Source organism: Rattus rattus, chromosome 17, assembly GCF_011064425.1.
Source record: "Rattus rattus isolate New Zealand chromosome 17, Rrattus_CSIRO_v1, whole genome shotgun sequence".
Lineage (NCBI taxonomy): Eukaryota > Metazoa > Chordata > Mammalia > Rodentia > Muridae > Rattus > Rattus rattus.
In genome coordinates, this window is record NC_046170.1 from 16,287,765 (window position 1) to 16,312,729 (window position 24,965).

The 24,965-nt window shown below is 50.8% G+C and overlaps 1 protein-coding gene across 1 annotated transcript; it reads right to left on the bottom strand.

The window, feature by feature from the left end:
* Positions 1–23,468, bottom strand: Prkaca (protein kinase cAMP-activated catalytic subunit alpha). Its single transcript, XM_032888134.1, has 10 exons — positions 23,030–23,468; positions 15,470–15,531; positions 14,988–15,116; positions 9,794–9,892; positions 8,511–8,593; positions 6,004–6,130; positions 5,825–5,920; positions 5,574–5,696; positions 1,463–1,627; positions 1–1,152 (listed from the first exon to the last, which is right to left on the bottom strand). The coding sequence occupies exons 1-10, from the start codon at positions 23,466–23,468 to the stop codon at positions 1,027–1,029; spliced, it is 1,449 nt and encodes a 482-aa protein (XP_032744025.1). The 3' UTR covers positions 1–1,026.
* Between the last annotated feature and the right edge of the window lie 1,497 nt (positions 23,469–24,965).

Consider the following 24,965-nt stretch of genomic DNA (forward strand, 5'->3'; position numbering starts at 1 on the left):
TTTTATTTTAAAACAAAACTTTATTGGTAATAGTTTTCAAATATGTTTACAACAGCACACTGTTCAAGAGGAAGTCTCATCCTTCGAAGCACACAGGTTGAACGGCCCCTCTCGCCCACCCGGGGCCCCCACCCAGGCCTGAGAGCTCCTCCTTTTTGGGAGAAGTTACGAGAGGGATAAACACAGGGATAAACGGGGTCATTTCCCCAGCAGCTCCCCACCTTTCTATTGAGAGAAAAAGCACAATCAGACTTGGGGGTGCAGTGAGTGGGGACACACGGCAAGAGGTGATGGACAGCTGACAGCTAAGCTAGAAGTGAGCGCCCAGGATGGGGAGGGGCTTCTTAGGGGGGCTGGTGCACAGAACAATTGGCATGAGACCACTGGAAAGGGGGGCCGGGAGGCTAGCAGCTCGGGGCGAGGTTCCAAGCCCAGTTCCTTCCTTGACAGAGTCAGTTGGCTACCCGGGTCTCATCAGAATGGATTGAGGGAGTGGGGGTGGGGTTGAGAGGGGTGGGACAATTTGGAGGGTGGGAGGCACTGGTGGAACTTAATTTAAATGAGAAAAAAAAAAACCCACTGGCAAGCAGCCCTCTGTACAGGTCATAAAATCTCCCTTTCCAGGTAGGGCTGCATGGAAGGGAAGGTTGGCTTTACTGTTCATCCTTAGTATCCAGTGCTGGGGTAGGGGTGGAGGCTGAATTTGGGCCCCTCTTTCCCTACCCGCCCCTGGATACACCAGCAAGATTGAGTATGACTGGAGCTAAGAAATTCATTGAAAACAGGCAGGGAAGGGTGGAGGTGAAGGGAGAGGGGGAGCAGCTGATGTTGCCCCTTCCCCAGTATCTGACTTTCCTGCTCTCCTTAACCCTGGGGGTGTGGAGTGGATGTTAAATTAGATGCATGGAACTCTAGGGCCCTCTGGCTGTTCGATCCAACCCCCCCACCCCCAACCAGAAAAAAAAATAGAAAGAAAAAGAAAAAAAAAAGAAAAGAAAAGAAAACCCATGGGGCACAAGCACACCCCTAAAACTCAGTAAACTCCTTGCCACATTTCTCATTGATGGAGACTCGGATCTCTTCCTCCTCATAGTCGTCAAAGTTACTCGTGTCCCCAGGGCCTTTAAACTTTGGTATGAAGGGAGCTTCCACCTGGATAGGGATTAAGAAGCAGCCAGAGTGCGTTAGCTGACCTTACCATTACAATAAAAATGAATGGCTTAATACTCAGAAGACACTGCTGGGACCCAGGCCTGAGCTCACCATTCAGGTGGAGTGTCTTCTCTGCAACCCAACTCACCAATCGAAGTCACTTCCCAGAGGATATTTCCTGCTTACGGCCACAAAGTGGCCAGAAGAGCCCAGCATCCCCCATATAGTCCTGAACTTGCTGGGCTGTTTGTATTATCCTATCCATAACTCCTTGCCTTTCCAACTTGGGGCATGGGGAAGAGAAGCCCACCTTTCTCTGATAGATGGCAATCCAGTCAGTTGTGGCAAACCACTTGTGGTTCTTGATGTCATTGACCCCGTTCTTGAGATTCCCAAAGCGCTTGGTGAGATCCACCTGCAGGAGGTTCCGAAGCAGGTCCTTCAAGTCAGAGCTGAAGTGGGATGGGAACCGCACCTGGAAGGGGTGTAGATACGAGTGGGGTGCTGTTCATGCACTTTGGGGGTCCAGAATGCTGCCTTTTCCATTTCTGACACAATTCCCACTCCCTCCTGACATACCCCAGATATACACCTCTGTGCAGCCCTGGCTGTCCTGAAACTCTGTAGACCAGGCTGTCTTCAAACCAAGTTCTGGGATTAAATGTGTAGCTCAAACTGGCCTTGAACCCATGATCCTGTGTCCTAGCCTGAGTACTAGAGCTATAGGTATGTACCACAGCACTCTGGCTGACTGGTACCTGTTCTATCCAATAGTCCTACAGGGAGAATCTGTTAAGATGGCTTGTGGGCAGGGCTGGGCAGGGCAGGGCAGGTAAGTAGTGGCCCATGCCTTTAATCCCAGCACTCAGGAGGCCCAGGCAGGTGGATCTCTGTGCCTTTGAAGCCAGTCTGGTTTACAGAGGGAGTTCTAGGACAGTCAGGGCTACACAAACAAACTGGCTTGGGGGGGGGGGAGTTGACAAAACAAACAACAAAACCACTCAAAAACCAACAAAAAGATGGCTTGTTGGAGCGTGCTAGCCTTCACTGATGATCCTAGCATTCAGGCAAGGGCAGGTGGATCTCTGTGATGTGAGTTCAAGGCCAGCTTGGTCTGTATGGCAAGACCAGCCAAGAGTACATAATAAAACCTTGCCTCGAGTTGGGAATTTAGCTCAGTGGTAGAGTGCTTGCCTAGCAACTGCAGGCCCTGGGTCTGGTCCTCAGCTCCGGGGGGGGGACCTTGCCTCAACAAAATCCCAAAAACTCATTGCTGGACCAATGAATGGCTTTGTTCTTGCAAAGGTCCCGGGTTTCATTCCCAGCATCTACATGTTGGCCTCTAACCACTGTTAAGTCCATTTCTAGGGGATCTAATGCCTTTGGCCTCCAGGGGTCCTGTACTCATGTCATGTACATATAGACACACAAAGTTAAAAAACACACAAAGTTACATAGTTAATAAAGTAGGGTTGGGGATTTAGCTCAGTGGTAGAGCGCTTGCCTAGGAAGCGCAAGGCTCTGGGTTGGTCCCCAGCTGGGGGGAATAAAGTAGGGTGGGATTGGGGATTTAGCTCAGTGGTAGAGCACTTGCCTAGCAAGCGCAAGGCCCTGGGTTCGGTCCCCAGCTCCGAAAAAAAGAACCAAAAAAAAAAAAAAAAAAAAAAAAAAAAAAAAAAAAAAAAAAAAAAAAAAAACAAAAAAATAAAGTAGGGAAACTATCAGCAGAGATGGCTTGGTGGAGCTAGCACTACAGCTCTGGGCCAGGTCAGGAGCCCAGCATACACAGGCCTCCGCTTTTAGGCCCCAGTGGCCATGCAAACAAAAACCATGTTGAGTGTCTTCCTGAGTTTGCTGGCTTGGGAATTCTGGGTAAGGCCTGAGAATCTACAACCCCAAGGTCACAGGGAACAGAACTGTGGGAGGTTCTGTCTCAGGTCTGTAGACTTGAAATGTACCCTCAGCTGGGATTCTGCAGGCCTCTGAGTGGGATCTGAGAGCTTCTAAAGTAAGGATAGTTCCTCAGTCTGGATAAGATAGCTTGTATCCATCCAGTCGTGCACCTCCAGAGGCCCTTAGCCCTGTATGCAGCCTCTGGATTTACACCCATAAGAACTAGCTTCTAGGAGGCAGAGGTGGTGGCAAACCCTGTCGCTCCCACTCTTGGAAGGCTAATGCAGGAAGGTTGAGTGCCAGCGCTACATATTGAGACCTTGTAAGTCAATCAGTCAGTCAGTCAGTTAATCAAACAAACACCCACAAAAGGGCTAGCGGTGGCTCAGCAGGTAAAGGTACCTGTTGCTCAGCCTAATAATCTAAGTTTGCCATCCACATCCCACATGGCAGGAGGAGAGGACTGACTCCTTAACGCTGTCCTTGACACACACAGCCAGCCTCAGTGCCACAAACACAATGGAGAGATGTAAAAAACTGAAGGGAACAAGAACCCAGGGTGAGGAAGAAAAGAACGAAGAAGGAAGAAATGAAGAAAGGGAATGTAGACTTGTAAGAAAAGCAAAAGGAAGGAAAGAAACAAAGACAAGAACCCAACTGGTCCCTGTTAAGCCTTCCCGGTGCTGTGTGACCTTGGCCAGAGCCCTTAACCTCTCCAGGCCTGCACTGGTCTCAATGACATGGGGCAGATATCCCAGGGTTCTGTGTGACAAGATAACAGTCAGGGCCCGTGGGAACTGTAAATTGCTACAATGGAGATTATACTCAGCCATGTGTGGTGGCGCATGCCTGTCCACCCAGGACTTGGGAGGCAGTGGCGGCACCCAGAGTTCAAGGGTAACCTTGACTATGTATGGAATTGGGAGTCCGATTTCAATACAACAAAATGTCCTCCCGTCTTCCTCAGTCTTCTATGGAGTTTTTCTGTACTCTCTCAGCCACCATCTAGGACATTTCAACTTTTCATTTTGTGTTTCTTCTGAATGATATTCTGTAACAGGTCCCAAAATCCGTTTCCCTAACCTTACAGCAATCCTGCCTCAGTCTTCTGAATGCTAGGGGGAAAAGCACTTACTAAGGCTCATTTAATCCCAGCAGAGGCAAAGGCAGGCAGATCTCTGTGAGTTTGTCTGGCATACATAGTAAAATCTAGACTACCTAGGGCTACAAAGTGAGAATCTGATTTTAAAAAAAAAAGCAAAAAACAAAACAAGACAGAAAAAAGAAAAGAGAAAAAAGAAGAAAAGCACATGGCTGTCTTTCTTCTGTCTCATGGGAGGTGTGCACATCCACTCCTAGGTGATAGTGTGTGCTCAGCCCCGAGGACCACAGCATAGAATACTGTCTCTCCTCCAACCTCCCAGACAGGCAGATGGATAGATAAAATGAGGCCCAGAGAATCTAAGTGACTTTGTCTCAGTTTCACCCAATAGTTTGTCACAGGATTGGGACTTGGGGAGCAGTGAACCACTTATGGAGACTTGGAGCCAGCCAGTAGCTGTTGTCAAAGACGCTAAAACAGGTGGGGTGACAGCCGGGCTCCCCTGCTAGGTAAGGCTGGTGAAGGCAGAGCTGTGACTCTCAGCGCCGCTCCCCAACCCCACTGAGGCTTCCATTTGATTCCCATGGTGCAATCTTAGACCAACCACATGCCCTTTCTGTACCTTAGTATCCTCACCTCTCCTACAGGGGTGCCATTTCTTCAGGATAAGGCTAGAGGGTGAGCCAGGGCTAATGAATGGTGAGGACAGGAATGGTCCTCCTGGAAGGTCCACTCTTGGGCTCTGTCTTTGTCATGGACAAGTTTTTCCCTGTAGGCCCTGTGCCAGGTTGGTCTGGCACTTATGCCAATCCTCTGCCTTGGACTTCTGAAGAGTGCAGAATGTTTAAGTCTACACTGTCATGCCAGGGTCACTAAGGAGACTACGTCTGGAAGGAATAGGCAGTTGCAGGTCCTGCCCACAGCAGGGTGAGGCTTGCTGGTGTGGCTGGGGTCGACACCTGGGAACTGAATGAGTTTGGTTTGTTCTTCTGGTCTGGTGTCAAGGTAGCAGCTTCTGTAGCCAGAGCTCTGATGTGGGTCAGCTTGGGACATGCTTGGGAGTTCAGTCCTGTCGTGTGTGTGTGTGTGTGTGTGTGTGTGTGTGTGTGTGTGTGTGTGATACACACATGCTAGACTACAGCTCTCCCGCTGAGCCACACCCCTGTCCCCTTCACAGTAGACTCCGGGCGAGTGCTCTATGGCTGAGTCATATACCCCTGTCCTTGATTTTCTGTTTCACTATTTCTTTAGCCCATGTTATCCTGGAAATCTCTATGCAGCCCAGATTGGCCTCAAACTTAAGATCTTCCTGCCTCAGGCTTGACTGTTAAGACAACAGGTCTGTGACAGGACACTTAGCCTTGTGAGGACATGTGACAGGCTGTTTTGATTCCTTCTAGGGATGAACTCCATCTCCTGGCCTCACCTTCCCAGAGACGATTTTCTCATAGATCTGGATAGGCTGGTCAGCGAAGAAGGGCGGGTAACCAGCAGCCATCTCGTAGATGAGGACCCCGAGAGCCCACCAGTCCACAGCTTTGTTGTAGCCCTAGAGCAAGATGGGGGGGGGCGTTCGATGAGGCAAGAAGGTGAAGAGGGAGATGACTCCTCAGGGGCAGGGCGGGCTAATGAGGTGGAGTAGGCCTCAGGGGTGGGGCAGGCTGGAGAGGTGCCTACTTTGCTCAGGATAATCTCGGGGGCCAAGTACTCGGGGGTCCCACACAAGGTCCAAGTACGGCCTTTCACACGCTTGGCAAAACCGAAGTCTGTCACCTGTAGGCACAAGAATGAGTGGTTGGCAGAGAGAAGGGCTGCAGGTTCCAACTGTGCCCTCCAGTGCCCTCCCCCGCAGGTACCTGAATATAACCCTGCTGGTCGATGAGAAGGTTCTCGGGCTTCAGGTCCCGGTAGATGAGGTCCAGGGAGTGCAGATACTCAAAGGTCAAGACGATCTGCGCCGCGTAGAAACGGGCGTGGGGCTCACTGGTGGGACAAGCCGGGAGGGGATGTGTGGGTGAACATGACCACATCCCCTCTATGTGCCCACAGAGCAAGATACCCCATGTCTAGCTAATCAAAATGTAGACTAAAGGCTAGAAATGCCACATACCAGTTGTCCCAGTTATGAGGGAGGCTAAGGTAGGGGGACTTCGTGTGCCCAAGATTTCAAGGACAGCGTGACAGACACCCAAACTCTATTGTAAAAACTGGGGAGCCTGACATGGTGGCACATATCTGTCACTATAGCACTCTGAGAGGCAGAGGCAGAAGCACTAGCATATCTGAGGCTAGCCTGGGCTACATCAGGTTCCAAGCCAGCCCAGAATACAAAGTGAGACCCTGTGTCAAATGAAACAACAACAAAAATCAATTCCCCCTGCCTGCCCCATTCTGAGCTGTATAATTCTATCCTAGACTTGGACTAGAAGGCTTAAAGGGACAGGTGCCTTGCTGAGGAAAGAAAGTGGTTTAAGGAAATTTTGTCTGCTGAGGAGTTAACTTACTCAAGAAAGTGGTTTAGGGAATTTTGTCTGCCAATCAAGAGTTTTGGAAGAAAGTCATCGGGGTACAAACAACTGTCAACACAAAACCACCCTGCAGGGCAAGACTGTGTCGTATGTATACCTTGAGCCCAAGCACCCCAGAGGTCTATGAGTTCTAGGCCAACCTGGTCTACATGGTAAGCTACAGGCCAGCCAATGTTACATAAAACAAAACAAACAACAACAAAACCAACCCTGAACACCTCACAGGTTTGGTCATCAAGGACTACAGTTCTTGTTGGCTTGTGTTTGTAAGAGGCAAAGCTCAAGTTCATAGAAAGATAACAATTTGTAGAATTTAAAAGAGGAAACCCTGTCTCTCTCTCTCTCTCTCTCTCTCTCTCTCTCTCTCTCTCTCTCTCTGTGTGTGTGTGTGTGTGTGTGTGTGTGTGTGTGTGAGCTGTGGCTCTCAGCAGTTGCCCAGAGACAAATGAGGAGAAAGGGGAAAGTCAAACATGGGCTGTTAGCAGCTCGGAGGGCAGTCACAGGGTAGCTGTAGGAATATGGAAGGGCTGGGAGCTTTCGAGAAAAGGAATCACAAAGCAGCAGGAAAACCACACCCCATGAACAGCCAGCATCAGAATGATAGACAGAAAAGAAAAGGTTGCCCCTTCTGACGCAGGAGAGCCTCACAGTGGCACAGAGACTGCCATCCTGATTCTGTTTTGAAGGTGGGAGCTGACAGAGCAGCTTTCAAAGCAGCCTAAGCTGGTCTCAAACTCCTGACCGTCCTGCTTCTAACATCCTGAGTGCTGGCTGGACATTGGTGAGCACACCTTCAATTCCAGCAGAAGCAGGTGGATCTCTGAGTTTGAGGCCAGCCTGATCTACAGACTGAGTTCCAGGACAGGAAAGGTTACACAGCAAAAACATGTCTTAAAAAACAAACAACCTCACCCCTGGGAAAAAAAAAACCACAGTAACAACAAGAACAACGTGTGTGTGTGCATGTGCGTGTGCATGTGCGTGTGCATGTGTGTGTGTCAAGTAACATACTAGTATAAAACTTAAAACTACATAAAATTATCCACTAGTTTAAAAAGGGGGGGGGGGCTGGAGAGATGCTCAGAGGTCAAGAGCACCAACTGCTCCTCTAGAGGCCCTGAGTTCAAATCCCAGCAACACATGGTGGCTCATAACCATCTATAATGAGATCTGATGCCCTCTTCTGGTGTGTCTGAACTTATATGCAATAAATAAATCTTTAAAAAAAAAAATCTTGCTAGATGTGGTGGTGGGCTCCTGTGACTCTAGGAAGCTGAGGGAGGAGTCAGACTAGAAGTTGAAGGCTAACCTGGGCTACATAGTGTGATCTCATTTTTTTTCTTTCTGTGCTAGAATTCTTAAAATGGTACTGAGTTCCACCCCTAGCCACACCAATTCAAATTTTGACCCCTAAGTTACCGTGACTAGTCACTCAACCTGGCTGACTGAAACATCGAAAACTGCTTAGCATAATAGGAACAAACCCCACAGGGGCTGATGACAGTCGCTTATCCTGTTAGCACTCAGGAGGCTGTGAGTCCAAGGCCAGCTTCAGCTACACAGCTACTACAGCAAACAGTTCACATGTGAGCGCACACGCACATACACAAAATCCCACTGGGACCCAGAGATCACACTCCATTTCTTTTTTTTTTTTTTTTTCCTTTTTTTTTTCAGAGCTGGGGACCGAACCCAGGGCCTTGTGCTCGCTAGGCAAGCGCTCTACCACTGAGCTAAATCCCCAACCCCCACACTCCATTTCTAAGCACATTGGACTCCTACATGTCCCTGGATGGTTTGGTGGCCCTAGGGTGGCAGGGATGGGGCCTGCTTACCTGAACCTCCCGATCCGCCGTAAGTGGGAGAACATCTCTCCACCAGGCACGTACTCCATGACCATGTACAAGTTTGAGTTGTCCTGCAGGAGGCAAAGAGAGTCAAGGTCTTGTCCCCACACTGGGCCCCAGCTGAAGACCATGGTGGCTTGGAGGGGCAACCTCGGGGACAACTATCTTCCCAGTTGTTCATGTTTTAAGCATCAGGAGCTGTATTTTCTCTGGGAGCAGGGAGAGGCAGCTGCTTTTCTGTCCTCACAGGGAGGAAGTGAGGATGCGGTGAGCTACAGTTCTGCAGGAGCTTCTGTCTCAAGCCTCGAGTGTCACCGTTTGCCAAACAGTTTGCAGGACCCAAACCAAAAATGTATGAGACATGACGGCACACAACTAGAGTCTCGGCTACTGAGGAGGGCAAGGACTCTGAGACCAGCCTGGTATATAAGAAGAAAAATGTACGCTTTGCTAAAAACAAAACAGAAAGTACTACAGGTCGCTGGAGAGGACAGCTCAACTCTTACCAGCTCACAACCTAGAGAAGAAGAGATGTTTACAGGTCTGGGGAGGTGGCTCAATTGTAGAGCACTTGTCTACTGCATACAAAGCCCTGGGTTCCATCCCTAGCACCGTAAGAAACAATACAAAATATGATACAGCATGATGGTAAACACCTGTCATCCTAGCACTCAGGAAGCTGATGCAGGAGGATCTGAATTCTAGGCCAGCCTGGGGTATATAGTGAGACTCTGTCCCAAAAACCAAACAAATGAAACAAAAAGAAACAGGAACTAGAATTGCTATATGACGTCTACACAGGGGATGTCTGGGGATAGACTCTGATGACTGCCTACTCTGAGGGTGTTCTCACATGTTCTTATGCACCTGCAAGGACTCCCCACCCTTATGACCTCAGAGTGTGAGGGCTGTGCTGAGTCCCATTTTGCAGATGAGAAGAGCAAGGCTCAGTGTGGCTGGTGCCTCTCCTGCAGGGTGATGCCCTTCCCTGGTTGCTTGGTGGCAGTTTATGTTCCTGGGCTGAGTCAGGATGGTGACTCTCAGGGAGGTCATTCAGGATGAGTGATGTGCCTAAGGTTACCAAGTTACTGGCTGGCTAACTTAAGAGCTAACTAGAGGTGCCCAGGGCCCCAGTCCACCCGTTTCTGGCATTCTTCCTCCAAGGATCTTCTTCCTTGAAAGCAGGTGGCCCCAACCCTGGAGACTAGGGAGCTGTGTGCCCAGGAGTGGGCTAGGACTGGCTCTCCTCAAGCCCTGGCTGTGGCCCTTACCTTGAAGGAGAATTCAAGTTTGACCAGGAACGGGAAGTTGACAGCCTGCAGGATGCGCTTCTCATTCAGAGTGTGCTCAATCTGCTTCAGCTTCACCACCTGAGGGACAGGGGAGCATGATAGGGGCCATAGTCCCTAGCCTGGCTCAGAACTAGGAGTACAGGACTGGGGCCATTGCTTCAGTCAGAACGACGCAGATAACCACAGTGTGGCTGTCTCAGAGCCAAGGGTCCACAAAGATCAGACAGATAATGTGGGTACAATGAGGAGCCCCACAGACCAGAGAAGTCACAGCTTGGGAGAGGGAACCTGGGGCTTAGAGATGCCTAAATGAAGCAGCTGGCAAAATCTGGAAAGTAGGGGGAGCCAGAGAAGGCTGCCTGCAAGAGCAGGAGGCTCAGCTGACACCAGAGAGGCCCCAAAGGTACTGCAGGCTTAGGAATCGGGTCCCTTTTTCTAGGCAAGTACTTTTATCTTTGTAGTACTGAGCATGAAACCCAGGACCTGTCATGTGCTAGACTAGCTCTCAATCACTCAGCAACATTCCTGGTCCTTTTTAAATGTTCTACTTATTTGTATTTGTCGGGAGTCGTCTGTGCACAGTAAGCCATACGTGTGGAAGTCAGAGAACAACCTGAGGAAGTCTGTCCCCTTTCACCAAGTGAAACCCGGAGGTCAAATTCAGCACCTTTACCTACTAAGCCATGTTGTCAGCCCCATCCCATCCCAGCATCTTTCAAGCACATTTGAAAGAGTCATGAAGGGAAATCTTTTCAGCTTCTACACCCTTTCTTGCCTTTCCATGGATTTCTAAGTGTAAGGTGATCTGGGTTTGGTGCACACTTGAAAAGATTGAGGCAGGGTCTCTTTTTTTTTTTTTTTTTTTTTTTTTTTTGGTTTTTTTCGGAGCTGGGACCGAACCCAGGGCCTTGCGCTTCCCTAGGCAAGCACTCTACCACTGAGCTAAATCCCCAACCCCGGTCTCTGGAGTTTAAGAGCAAATCTGCCTATACAAAGTTGCTAGCCTAGGCTATGTGAGACCTATTTCAACACACATACACTTACACACACGCACGCACGCACACACGCACACCCACATGAACACACACGCACACACACACAAGTGTACACCAAAAGTAAAATACAGTACATTCCAAAGCCATTTAACATGGGAAACAAAATCACGAAATGTTTCACTAGGCATAGTGGTGCATACCTGTATTCTTGGCATTCAGAAAGACTTCTAGAAGACAGCCTAGGCTACATATCAAGACCTTTCTCAAAGGCAAGGCAGTCAACTTTGATGCAAGTGTGACGCCGCCGTTCAATCCCTAGAACCCACATGGTAGGAGGAAAGGACCAAGTCCTCAAAGTTGTCTTCTGGCCTCTACGTGTTTGCTGCGGCTCTCACCAACCTCCCAATAAAGATGCACTCAAAGGGGTTGGGGATTTAGCTCAGTGGTAGGGGCGCTTGCCTAGCAAGCACAAGGCCCTGGGTTCGGTCCCCAGCTCCGGAAAAAAGAAAAAAAAAAAAAAAAAAAAGATGCGCTCAAAACCAGTGGCAGCAATGACAATCAAGCCTGACACGGTTGGACAACCAAGCTGACATGGAAATGCATGCTTATAAATCCCAGCATTTCAGAGGCAGGAGGATCAGGAGGAGTTCAAGGCTATCCTTGGCTATAGTTAGTCTAAAACTAGAGCTTTGATCAATGATCTCTGTCTCAAAACCACCCAACCTTTACATATATTGGTAGCATAGAGATGGCTATGATAGACACTGTATTAACCAGAAAACATGTCTAAAATATAGTCCAGGGCTGAGGATGTAGCCCAGCAGTGCAGCATTTGCTTAACTTGTGTGAGGTCTTGAGTTCTAGACCTGGCGACTGAAGGGAAAAAAAAAAGAATGTCACCCGTGTCTTCGTACGTTTTTGATGGGCTGCCTAGAAATGTAGAGACCCCTCCTGTTAGGCTATGGGGGTTGCTCAGTAGCCAAGTAGCACCTAGGGCGTGAAAGGCTCAGATTTAATTTCCAGTACCACACAAAACCAGTCATAGGTTCTGTGACTCATGCTGGGTTCCCATTGGTGGTGCTCCCTCTGCAGCACTGTGAGCATCAGATCGGAGTCAGAGATCTTCATGATCTGGACAGATGGCTTACTAGAGTTGGTTCCTAGCACCCATGTCAGGTGGCTCACAAATGCCCATGATTCTAGCTCCTGGGAGATCCAATGACTCTACCCACCATGGATACCTATAAACATACATACATACATACATACATACATACATACATACATACATACATACAGACAGACAGACAGACATACTGACAGATAGACACACACACACACACACACACACACACACAAATTTAAGAAGAATCTTTATGGAGGGGTTAGGGAATGGCTCAGTCGGCAAAGTGGCTACTGCACAAGCTTGGGGCATGGGGTGGGTCTGAGTTCAGACCCCAGCACTCACGGAGAAGTCAGGTATGGTGGTCCATCTGTAACTCCACAGGGCATAGGGCAGGCAGGTGAACCCTGGTGTTTGCTGGCCAACCACCTCATGCCAAGTTCAGTGACATAAAGTAGAGCCCCAGGCATGGTGCATATGTCTTTACAGAAGGCAGAGGAAGGCCAATCTCTTGAGTGTAAGAGCAGCCTGTTTCAGAGTGAGTTCTAGGACCGTTAGGGCCACAGGAGAAACCCTGTCTCAAAAACCTAATCATAGTAATCATAACAACAATAAATGACAACAATGTAGAGCGACTGAAGAGGAGACCCAGCAAAGGTCTCTGGAATGAATGCACGGCACAGTCTTTATGAAAACCTACCACACATGGTGGCCCGTGCCTGTTAATGCCAGACTCTGGAAGCAGAGGCAGGAGGATCTCAAATTTGAAGTCCATCTGGGCTACATAGTTGAGAGCCCATTTCAAAACAAAGGTTTTTGTTAGTTTGAGACCGGACCTCGCCATGAGAATGGTCTTCATCCTTCATCCTGCTTCTGCCTTGCCTCCTCAGAGCTAGGCTGTTGTACCACACAAATTTGTTTGTTTGTTTGTTTTTGGTTTTTTCAAGATTGAGTTTCTCTATGAAGCTCTGGCTGTCTTGGAATTCAGTCTTGTAGACCAGGTTAGCCTCAACTCAAGAGATCGGCCAGCCTCTGCCTTCTGAGCACTGGGATCAGAGGTGTGTGTCACCATGGCCAGCTTCCACCACAAAATTTTGTGTGTGTGTCTGCACCTCTATGTATGCAGTCATGTGTGCACACGCATGTTGAGAACAGAAGAGGACATTCAGAATTTTCTTCAATCACTTGCCATCTCCTGTATGTTTTTTCTTCTTAAGAAAATCTTCAGGGCTGCAGAGATGGTTCAGCGGTTAAGAGCAATGACTGCTCTTCCAGAAGTCCTGAGTTCAAATCCCAGCAACCACATGGTGGCTCACAACCATCTGTAATGGGATCCGATGCCCTCTTCTGGTGTCTGAAGACAGCTACAGTGTACTCACATACATAAAATATATAAATCTTAGGAGAAAAAAAGGATATCTGTGTGCTTGTATGAGCATAGGTGTGTACACCATGGTGCACGCGTGGGGACCAGAGGACAACCTCAGATGTTGTTCTTTATCTTCCCTCTGCTTAAGGGCAGGACCTTGTCTGCTGCTGCATCCCACAGGATGGCTGCCCTTGAGCTCTCAGGAACTGCCTGTCTCTGCCCCATCTCCTAGGAAGAGTGTGATACACGTGGGTGCTACTGTGCTGGGTTGTGTCTGCTCTGGGAATTGAACTCTTCTCTTCATCCTCCAACTCACTGAAGTCTTTTCTTTAAATTCAATTATTTTGTCTGTGTGTAAGTGTGTATGTGTGTATGTGAGTGTATGTGTGTGCATGTGTGTGTGAGTGTATATGTGTATATGTGAGTGTATGTGTACGAGTGTATGTATGTATGTGTGAATGTGTGTATGTGTGCAAGCATGTGTATGTGTGTGTGCAAGCATGTGTATGTGTGTGTGAGTGTTGTGTGAGTGCGTGTGTATGTGTGTATCTGTGTGAATTTGTGTATGTGTGCATCTATGTGTGTGTATGTATGTGTATGTGTATGGGCGTGTGTGTGTGTGTGTATATGTGTGTGAGTGCGTGTGTATGTATCTGTGTGAATGTTTGTGTGTGTGTGTGTGTGCATGTGTGTGTAGGGTTCTGGGGATTGACTGAGGTCATCACGTGGGGTAGCAAGTGCCTTTAACTCACTCAGCCGTCTCTCCAGTCCTATCTCTACCTGGACCTCATTTTTTGAGACAGGGTCTTTCACTGAATCTGGAACTGGTTATGCTTCTTGGCCAACAGGACACATATACACACAAAGTTTAAACATTAAAAAAAAAAAAAAACTTCTATGCAGGCCAGGCAGTGGTAGCTTGTGCCTTTACACCCAGCACTTAGGAGCAGGGGCAGGCAGACTTGTGAGTATGAGGCCAGCCTGGGCTACATAGCACTGCACAGAGAAAATTTTTGTCTTAGAAAACAAACAAGCAAGCAAACAAACAACAACAAAAAAGAACTTCTGTACTTCTTTCTGTGCAAATCTTTTCTCCAGACCGCCCTGATCTCTGTCCAGCTGCAGTTAACCACAGGGCTGGCTATGTTGAGGAACGAAGGCCCTTCTCACCCTGGGGTCTGATAGATCGTGGAGCATCAGGGGATATGAAAGTGACTGAGTACCCATGAGGACAGGTTCCAAGCCACTGCTGAGCACAGATGGCCAAGTCTGCAGAGCTGTGGCCTGGGTGCACGGTTACTCGCACAGACCCTCATACCCTCTTCCACTTTCTCCCTCTTTTGCAGAGGTGAGGATGGAGTCCAGGGCCCACCCCAGCAGTAGACAGTAACCACTTGTGGATCACTTACAATGCTTAAGGAAGGAAGCACACATCCGTCCCTTCACTCTCTGCACTCAGCACAGTCTTCTGCAAGTGGCAAGGCCAAGTTGCCACTGGACCTTTCTAAACCGGCGGGCAGGGGAGGCTTCCACTGCTAATGTACAGCGAACTGCATGTATGTTCTTGTGGAGCTCTTGGAGCTGCCAGCAGTGAGCGCAGAATAAATGGGCAGAAAAGCAGTGTAGGTGGTGGTGGGCTTGGCACAGTGGGCAGAGACAGGAAGGCCTGACAGCTGGTCATCTTACCTTCTGCTTGTCCAAGATCTTCATGGCATAGTGGTTCCCACTTTCCTTGTGCTTCACGAGCATCACTCGCCCAAAGGAGCCGGTGCCAAGGGTCTTGATTCTATCAAAATGATCCAACTGGGCTGTATTCTGTGGGCAAGGATGGGAGGGGTCAGGGGCACCTCCCTGCAGCCTTCTAAGCTGGGGAGTCCCCTGTGTCACCGGCAGAGGGGGCTCTGGGGAGTGGGTGGAGATGACCCAGGGGACATTCTTCCAGGCAGGGTGGCAGGGGCCAGATCCGGCCCTGGCCTGGGGCCCAGGAGCTGCTGGCAGCTGCATGGGGAGCAGGGGCTGCCAGGTGCAAGGATACAGTGAGTAGGGCCCGGCAATGAGAAGCATGGGGCACTGTGAGCAGTTAGAGGGAATGGGGCAGGGCTGGGTGGGGCACACAGTGACCAAGCTGGGGACTGTTGCCTGGGTACTACTTACTCTGAGGTGCTCACCTGAGAAGGGGTCTCCCATTTTTTCAGGAAATCTTCCTTGGCTTTGGCTAGGAACTCTTTCACTGAGGGTGAGAGACAAAAGTTAGGTGAAAAGTCCTTGCTTCGAGGCACATTAAGTTTTTCCACTCTAGTAGAAAGTGGGGTACAGCTGTTTCAAGCCAGAATCTGATATTTTACCAATGTCTTTGGGGGATCCCAGAGGCAACCTGGGACATTTTGATTGGACTGGGGCCCAATATTCCACTAATTACAGAGGTATCAGATTCTGGTAACACTCGAAGAGGGTACATAGGCACTTGGGAACACAGGACCGAGAGGCACACAGGCCAGCCCACCCCTCTCTCCCCAGCACTGACTGACATTCCTTGGCCAGGGTTGTACCAGCTGAGGTATTAATAGCCTCTGATCTGGCTGCTCCTCTGTTGAGGCCAGGCCCTAGTGAAAGCCTGCAGGGCTAGTGTAGCAGGTGCCCTTGGTGGGCTCAGCTGTCACCTTGGCCTTTGCTGGCTCTGTGCCTGCCTATGCTGAGGGGAGAATCCTCGCCTGAGCTGCTTCACTGGGTGCTTCCCTTCAGGCGCACTCCTCCCAGGCGCCTGCAGCATTCTGAGGCCAGCATCTCAGCTCCTAATGTAGAAGCTGTTCCTGGTGACTGGCTGGGGCACCCATTTCATTCTCTTATTTGATTTGTTTGACCACCTTCTTTACATCTGTTTTAACCACTTAATAACTCAGAAAAATAAGGCCTGAAGACAGTTCACTGTTGTGTGTGGCTATAGAGGCAGCTGGGGTCAGGACTTCAGGGTGGGAACTCAGAGTCTCTGTCTGGATGCTGGCCAGCTGTATGTCTTGGGACAACTCATCTCTCTAAGTCTGTTTTCTCCAGGAGCAAATGGGGATAAAACCATGACGACTTTGTAGGGTGCTGGTGGGACAAGTCCTAATCCCACATTGGCAAAGGAGCTGGGGCAGTGGTCTGGTGCCCTGGTGTCAGGTTTGTGGTATAGAAATGCCAGCCGTTCTTTCTAATGGTCAATCTTAGCCGGCAACTTAACTATATCTGGAATCAGCTAAAACCCCAGCAGTCAGGCACACTGGTGAGGGGTTTTCTCAATTGGATTATTTGAGATGGGAAGACCAGTCCTAAATCTGGGCCACACCCCCTGGTGACAGCCCACATAAAAGGCCATGGAAGAAGGCAACTTTGCCCTTTGCCTGCTTGCCCTCACTCGCACTGGCAAGTTCATCTGTCCTGCTGCAGAAACATTCCTTCGCTCGTGCTAAACCTACTTCTTCAGGATTCAGTATCCAGTGCAGACTGAAAACCACCAGCTGTCCAGGAATCTTCCAGAACCCCAGCAATAGTTTGGGACTGCTGACATATCCACTCTTGGGACTGAACTGCCCCAACCACAGACTATAAGTGACTCTAATAAATCCCATATATAAATACTCACTCTATCAGTTCTGCTCCCTTAGAGAAGTATGATTAATAGTTTCTCTTGATTTTTTTTTTCTTTTGAGACAGGGTCTTTCTCTATATAGCTCTAGCTGTCCTGGAACTCACTGGTGGTGAGTCCAGATTAGCTTCAAACCCACAGAGACCTATTTGCCTCTGCCTGTCTCTCGAGTGCTAGGATTAAAGGCAGCTACTACCACATCTACATCAAGCCCCTCTCTTGGTTTTCTGAGACAGGATCTTACACTGTAGCCTAGTATAATATGGGACTCACTAAATAGCCCAGGCTTTCCTTGAACTCAGAGCAGTCCTCCCAACTCAGGCCTGTTAGTATGGGGATGGATGCAAATGGACCAATATACCTAGACATTTGGAGTCACGGCACGGGTCAGGGGAACAGTACCATGGGGAACAAGGTTAGAGTGATGGCACAGACTTAGAGTATCAACATCCAACATCGAAGGCAGTTCAAGGCCAACCTAGGATATATAGCAAGAACCCGTATTGAGAGAATGGGGCTGGAGCTGAGCTCAGTGGTAGAGCACTTGTCAGGATGCACAAGGCCTATTTCCATTCCAGCACAACACCACAAATGAATACGGGGCTGTCATCCCAGAAGGAGGCTAAGACAGAAGGATGTCAAGCACAAGACAGGCCTCTCAAAAAACAGGACATGCAAAGGAGGTGGTGGTGGACAACAAGACCTAAACCAGGAACCCCCCACTCACCTGCTGCCTGCCTCTCCCAGCAGAGTATGGCATGGGGGTTAGGTATCATGGGGCAAACTGGGGCCCATCAGTTCCCAGCCAGGATTCAGGGTGCTGACTGAGGCTTTAGTCCCCAGAAAGTGCAGCGCAGGTAACCCAGGAAACGGACAGCCAGATGGGCCCAGAGGAACAGTTGTAGCCACAACTGGAAGGTGACATCGTCCTCACACTCACTACTTCCAGACCCCAGGTCCATCCCAGGCAGCCCTGGGTTCTATCTGCAATCTCCTCTTTGCTGGAGTAACAAGTGCCTCTTTACCAAGAGGTCTGGGGGTTGGGGAAGGAGTTGGTTGCCACGGAAGCATTTAAAGGCACCTACTCCAGACTAGCCAAGGTCTGCAGATGCTCTCCTTGGCAGTGGGAGGTAGGAAGATTCTCTAGAGGGTGTCCCTCTGGTTGGCCTGCCCTTCCAAGGATGCCTGTAGCTCCCAGAATGTCTTCCCAGTGGAACAGTCTACACAAGGTTCATGCACCCAGAGTACTGCCCACGGGCAGAGGTGAAGGAGTTAAGGCCCAGGCCCATGCAAACAGGCACCAGCTCTCCAGAGGTTTAAGAAAGCCCAGAGCTTGTTAATTAGCTGAAAGAACAGCTGTGAAGGAAGGCCAGGGTGGAGAACAGTAGCAAAAAACACTTTATCTGCTCCTCTGAGTTTCCTCTCAACACAGAGCCCCCAAATCCTGTTACCCCTGAGAAAAATGGACACATCTAGTTCTGTCTTGTTCTTCTGCAGGGGAGAGGGGAACGGTGTCCTGGGTTGTCCTTGGCCTCTGTCAAACCTTGCCCTGCGCTTGGCTCTGTTCTCAGCCATGAAAGTCCAAACCGGAAATGAATGGCTAAACTTGAGTGGGGGAGGGGATGGTAGCTTTAAGCGTCATCTTCCTTCTTTCCAGGCTCCCAAAAGCTGAAAGGTCTGCAGCAGCCTTCCTGGGGCTGCCTGGCACCCATGGACCCCCGCTGCCAACAGGAAGTGGATAAGGCGGGTAGCCTAGCAGCTGCTAGCCATGGAGCCTGCAGCCCTGCCCACTTCCCTCATTTGGAAGGGAAGGATGCCATTGGCCTCCACTCTCTGGATCTGATGTGCTGTGAAAACTCCAGACAGCTCTAGGAAAGCCAGACCCACAGCAAGACATGGAAATCACCTTGGATTCAGATATGGGGTCACAGCAGCAGGCAAGAGTGCACTGCACTATATTCCCAGTTCAAGGGGGAGCCCCGACACTGTCTCCAGGCAGGATTCAGGGTACCAAGCTCTACTGTACCCATGTCTGAGCGGGAGCCAAACTCCAGATAGACCATTTGCTTTGGTCTGAAACAGACCATTCCTCTCTGTTCTTCTTTCTCAGGTTCCCTAGCCCAGGATTTTAGGAACAGAGGGGTTTCCAGGGATACACAAGGGTCCACAGACTCCTTCTCTCCATCTGCTCCCCTAACCCCCCTCACAGCCCCTCCCTGACTTAAGGGGCAGACAGTGTCTAGGAAGTTGCTATGACAACAGGGCTCAGCCTCACCATCGTTGGAGTTGGAAGCCATCACTCAGTCTTTCTCAGGGCACTAGCACTACGGTGGCTGGGAAGCCTCATAAGATCTGCTGCACCAGTGTGGCTGCCAGTCTTGGGGGGTGCCCTGCCTGTAGAGGGAGTCAGGGAGTAATAGGGTGGGAACAGGAAGAGAAACTCAACCTGCAGACTAATGGGTGGGCAGATAGAACCCTTCAAACTTCTGTTGGCCTGACTGGGCAAAAGGCAAAGCTGCCTGGGAAGACCCTCTAGGGCACCCATACAACTGCCGATGATAGCAAGGGTTTGACCCTTTTGAGTTTCTATAGGATGCTAGAAGGCAACAATTCTTTCCATCTAGAAATGTCTTTTCCTCAGTGACTGGATCAGTTTGTCTTTGGGACTTCTTCAGGGCTCCCTCTGACCATGCCTGCCACTCTCCCTATGGGTCAACTCCCTGGGGTATGGACTGGCTGAGCTCTGAGCCCCACTTGGCTGTTAGAGCTGGGAGTCTCCTGAGGTCTGACCTTTCCCTCTGTCCTCTAGGCTTCTCATCCTGGCCCCTGTCAACATCTACATCATTTAAAGGTGAGTCTCCCCCTACCTTTTTCTATACTGGGCTGCTTCTAGATTCTTGCCCTCTTTCTTGGTCAAGGAGACAGCAAACCCTGCCTGACCTGGGCGTTTCCATGGTCATACAGTGGGCTGCGAGATGCCTGTTTGGTGCCTAGGAAGACCTAGGCATCTTCCTGACCTCAGTGGGGTAGATGAGTGGCAGATGAAGTGCAGGCGCCCTCTACAGGCTGGTGTGGCTACTGCCCCTGTCCTGCTTACAAGAGAGTACCCAGCTTTATTTCTTCCCCTAAACAGCAGCTTCCAAGACAAGAAACACTTCCTTTCTTACCATGTTCCTCTCTAGGGGTGGAGGGATGTCTCCAAAGTCTAATCGGGTCTCAGGGGCAGAACACAAAGTTATTCTGAGGATGTTTTAATATCCAGTTATATACATAGAGATTTTTTGTGGTACTAGGTAGGGGCTGAACCTAGGGCCTTGCACATGCTATGCAGCAAGTGCTGTACTACTGAGCGGCATCTCAGCTCTTTCTTACTTACTTTTTGTTTTGGATAGCTCCTCCTTAAATTGCCCAGGCTATCTTAGAATTTAAGATTCTCTTGCCCAAGTAGCTGGGATGACAAGCCCGTACCAGAGACTACAACAGGCCTAGCAATCTCAGGCAGGAATAGCTTAGGACCTATGAACGGAAGTGAGCAAAGTGTTTATTATTTCTTTTAAAGGCTGTGTCTCCTTTGTGGCCCAGGCTGGCCTCGAACGTAGTTCCTTCTGCATCACAGTCCCTCTCTTGCTGGTGTGAGACTCTGGCCCTCTTTTATGTTTTTAAATGTCTCTATACATTTATCGTGTGGAGGTCATAGGATAACGTGAAGAGCCAGCTCTCTCCTTCCACCATGCAGATCCCAGGGAGACAATTCGGACTGACAGGCTTCACAGCAAACATCTTTACCTGAGGGCCATCCTGTAGGACACAGGTTTTGTATTTTGATGCAAGGTCTTGCTGTTACCCAAGCTAGCCTTTAAGTTTTGGGCTTAAATCAATCCTTTCCCTCAGCCTCTTGGGTTGCTGGTTGTGTCAATATACACTACTATGGGGTTTATCATTTTAAGTTAAAACATGACTGGGGTTTAACTCCTGCTGACGCACCTTTAGCGTCTGAGTTGAAGGCTGGACAGGATGATGCTCGCCTTTAATCCCAGCCCTGGGGAAGCTGAGGCAGGCAGATCTCTGAGAGTTGAGGCCAGCCTGGTCTACATTTCAAGTTCCAGGCCAGGTAGAGCTATACAGTGAAATCCTGCCTTTAAAAACCAAAACAAACAAAAGAATGTCTGAGTTGAGGCACTGCGGGGTCCAGGAGATATGCCGCCGGTAGACAGATCTGGATGTGAACTCTGCCTGTAAGCCATCATCTGTATCAAACTCAGATGGCTCACTTGGACAAAAACCATCAAAGTGAGGATGCCTGTGGAAACCATTTAACTTAGCCCTCCCGATGCATGGATTTCATCCGTACAGCTCACTCCTGATCTTTTCCTTGGGATCTTCCCTGCTCTGTGTGGTTCAGTTCCTGTTGTGTATGTCTGATATGCTTTAAACTTCTCTAGCACCGTGCTCGGCTCTCAGAGGCCACTGCAGCACATAGTCCACTGTGTGTACAGTCCACTGTACGTACCATCTACCTCCTGGTGGGCCTCACCTGCCAAAGCAGCTTAGCCCTTCTCCCTCTGCCCCGGGGCCCCTCCAAGCCCAAGCCCAAGACCTTTTTGGGCACTGCCCACCTGCTCCTCTGTCATCAAGCCCTCAACTACAAGCACTTGCCTCTCTGTCCCCCGCCCATCGGTGAAATGCCAGGCCTCTTAAGGCTGCTCCTCTGCTGGGCTGAGCTCTGCTGTTTGAAAGTGGGGGGGAGGGGCAGAAAGTTCTTGGGCTTCTTCAGTGGCATTCTGGGGACTCAGTCACTGAGAAGGGCAGAGCTGATCAGAGCCTCCTTTTTGGGTAACTGGAAGGGCTTCTCAGCTGCAATACTTCTACGGCTTAGAGTGACACCACTTTTAAGACATGGAAGTATTGGGGACAGGGCTCAAGACCCTTTCGGAAGTAATTTCAAATACAGAATTACTTTTTTTCCCTGGCTGGAAAAATTCAGCATGTTTATGGATAGGGGGAAAGAATACACTCATTCTAGATGAGCCCTCAGTATACACAGAATCCATCTGTCTTAAGCAAACAAAATTATTGTCACCTATTGCTGGATGGGGTTACCCCAACCCATGCAATTCTTCTTTCTAATCATCCCAATTCAAGTCCAATGAGCCTTTGCTATTCATTTCATCCTCAGCTTTGAACCAGCCCCAGGGACTGGGTGAGGGACAGAACCGCAGTTGTGAAACGACCATTTATTGAGGGGCCTTCCTTCCAAAGAACCCAGACCTCAGGCAGGCCAGGAGGATGTTCTGCCGCTTTACCTCACCCGCAACCCAAGAAAAAGGACAGACGCAATGGCTCTGAGCAAGACCAGCTTGAACTTGGATGTGGAAGCGCAGAAGCAGCTCTCTAGGTTCATAAACAGTCTGCCACCCCAGCCAGGGCCAGACGATTGTACGGAGGAGGTGGAGTGACAGGATGAGAGGGGCAGAGGGACCCAGAAAGATCTTGTCCCCCATGCCAAGTGACACAGAAGGGAAAAACAATGCAGGAGGTGGCCCTGGGAAATGCTCATGGGGTGAGGGGGGGCTTAGAGGGGGGGGCTGTGATGAGGTGAATCGGGCAGGGGTAGGAGAAAGATGGCGGGGGCTGGAGGGGGAGGGGTGTGGTCACCAAGTGGCCAAGGTCCCTGCAGCGTGGACCCCACAGCACTTCTGAGACAAGCAGGAGCCTGGATCAGGGTCAGGCATTGGGGCGCTGTGTGGGAAAGGTGAGTGACAAAGTGGGAGGGGAGATTAGAATCTGGGGAAAGGGACTAGGAGAAGAGGGGGTGGGATGGTGACAGGGCCCCATCTGGGGCCCCGGCGGTCATACGTGCAATGGTTGGCAGTGACAGCTGGGTGGGGGCACGGCCTTTGCAGTGGGGGATGGTAGGCCATGGGCACGGGGCCCTACTGGGGCAAGGTACTTCTGCGGTGATCGGACCCCAACGTGTACAGGCAGCAGGCAGGGGTGCAAGCAGACAGGATTGGGGGGGCATATGGGGAGGGGCCATGCAGTGATGGGCATTGCGCGGGCAGGCCGCACGTAGCGAAGATCAGGGTGACGGCCAGGCACTCACCGCTCTCCTGCTCGCTGCCCTTCTTGGCGGCGGCGGCGTTGCCCCCATCGCGGCGGCGTCGCGGCCGGGGCCAGTCCCGGAGCTGCGACGCGGCGGGTGCTAAGGAGGCCGGCGGCCCCGGAGCGCGCTGGGCAGCGGAGGCGGCGGCCCCTGGGGCTGGCTGCGCTGGCTGCGGCGCCACGACCCCCGCCCAGCCCCTGCTTCCCGCGTCTCTCTGCGCCCGCCCGCGGGGGAGCCTCAGCCCAAGTCCTCTGTCCGTGACGCCCCCGCAGTCCACCTTCCATTGGTTCAGGCCTCCCTGACTGACAGCCCCATGCCGTTGTTCATTGGCCCTCAGGAACCCTCCCGCGCCACCATAGGCTCCTGGATGAGTGACGCGAGTTGCAGACTCTCGTCCATTCACGGGCTTGTGAGGCCGCAGTCGGGCGGGCGAACCCATGTGATTGGTCAAAAAGCCCGATAGGGCTTGGGGCTCGCCCTGCGAAGCCGTCGATTGGCGGAGACGCGCGGCCCCGGCGGGTGTCAGTCCCGGGGTGAGAGGGCGGGGCAGCGGCGCAAGCTGCGGCCCGGGCGGCGGGCGGGGCGGAGGCTGCGGCGGCGGTGGCTGGAGGGTGGCCGGGTGGCAGGCGCTGCAAAGTGCGGGAGGCGGCCCGACGGACATCCGTGCGGCACTGTGCGCGCTGCAGTCTCCCGCCCCTGCCCAGTGCGGCAGCGGCTACGGGCCAGAGGTTGACGCCACGGCGAGCCGCCGCAGCGGCTGTCCACCTGCCGGGGGGGAGGGGCGGGCTGGAGCTGAGGGTCAAAGGTCGCCGGGCGCCGTTCGGCGTCATTCATAAGGCCTGACACTGGGCAGCCGTGACCCAAGCAGCTCCGGGTCCGCTTTGGTTTGCTCGCGACACAACCGGAGTTGCAAGGAGATGCTGGACCCAGAACTTAGGGCGGGCTGGGAGGAGACTCTGTGTCCACTCTTTGCTGAGGCTCAACCGAGGCCTCTGAAAAGTAGTAACAACGGACGCCGGCCTAGTACATTACTTCTTGTACCTAGCATGTTGGGACTGTCATATTCCCATTTTGTGGAGGCACAGTCAGACTAGTTCCTTGCTCTTAACTCTAATCTCCATTGCCTAGACATTGCCAGCATAACCTGCCCTCCGCGGGCAGGTGGAGAGCCATTCTGCTTCCTTCTGGATGCTCAACTTTAAATTTTATTTTTATGCAGTGCTGGGGATTGAACAGGTTGCCTACTCCCTGCTAAGTAACCACTGTACCACTGAGCTTGAACCTCACTCAGTTGGTTCTAGCTGCACTGTCAGAACGTGGTCAGTTTCCCACTGTGCCACCGACACTAGGGGCCTGACACTCTGCTGGAGGGGTCTCCTGCACACACACTACTAGGTTGATGTTAGAACCCCCATCCTCACACACTAGATGCTGGCACTCTTCCATCTTTCTGCTGCCCGGGACAACACAAACCATCTCCAGACACTGCTAAATGTACTCTCTGAAACAAAATTACCCCCACCCTCACCCCTCACCAGAAGAGCACTGTAATAGAGGGTAGCGAGGGTGGAAGGTGCTGTGGGGACAATGAGCTACCTCTCCCAGACTCCAAAGGGGAGTTGACTCTGAGGTAATATACCCATAGACACTGCTCAACAGTGCACACCCAGCTTCTAAGCTAGCAACTGTATGTACTCCTGCTACTAGGTCAGCTGCAGTCCCCTAGGGGGAAAGTACCCTGCCAGAGAGTACAGTTCCTCTGGATTATGAGAGATGGCTGAACAGACAAATGCTCCATCTCTGATTTGGGGAGTTTTGCCACAGCTAAGTGGAATTATCTAAATTGTGGCTGAGTGTCCTTGGGTCACAATGTTGCTCTATGCCTGTGGGTCAAGGTCAGAGTGAGAAAAATCACTGGCGGTCATCTATTGAACAG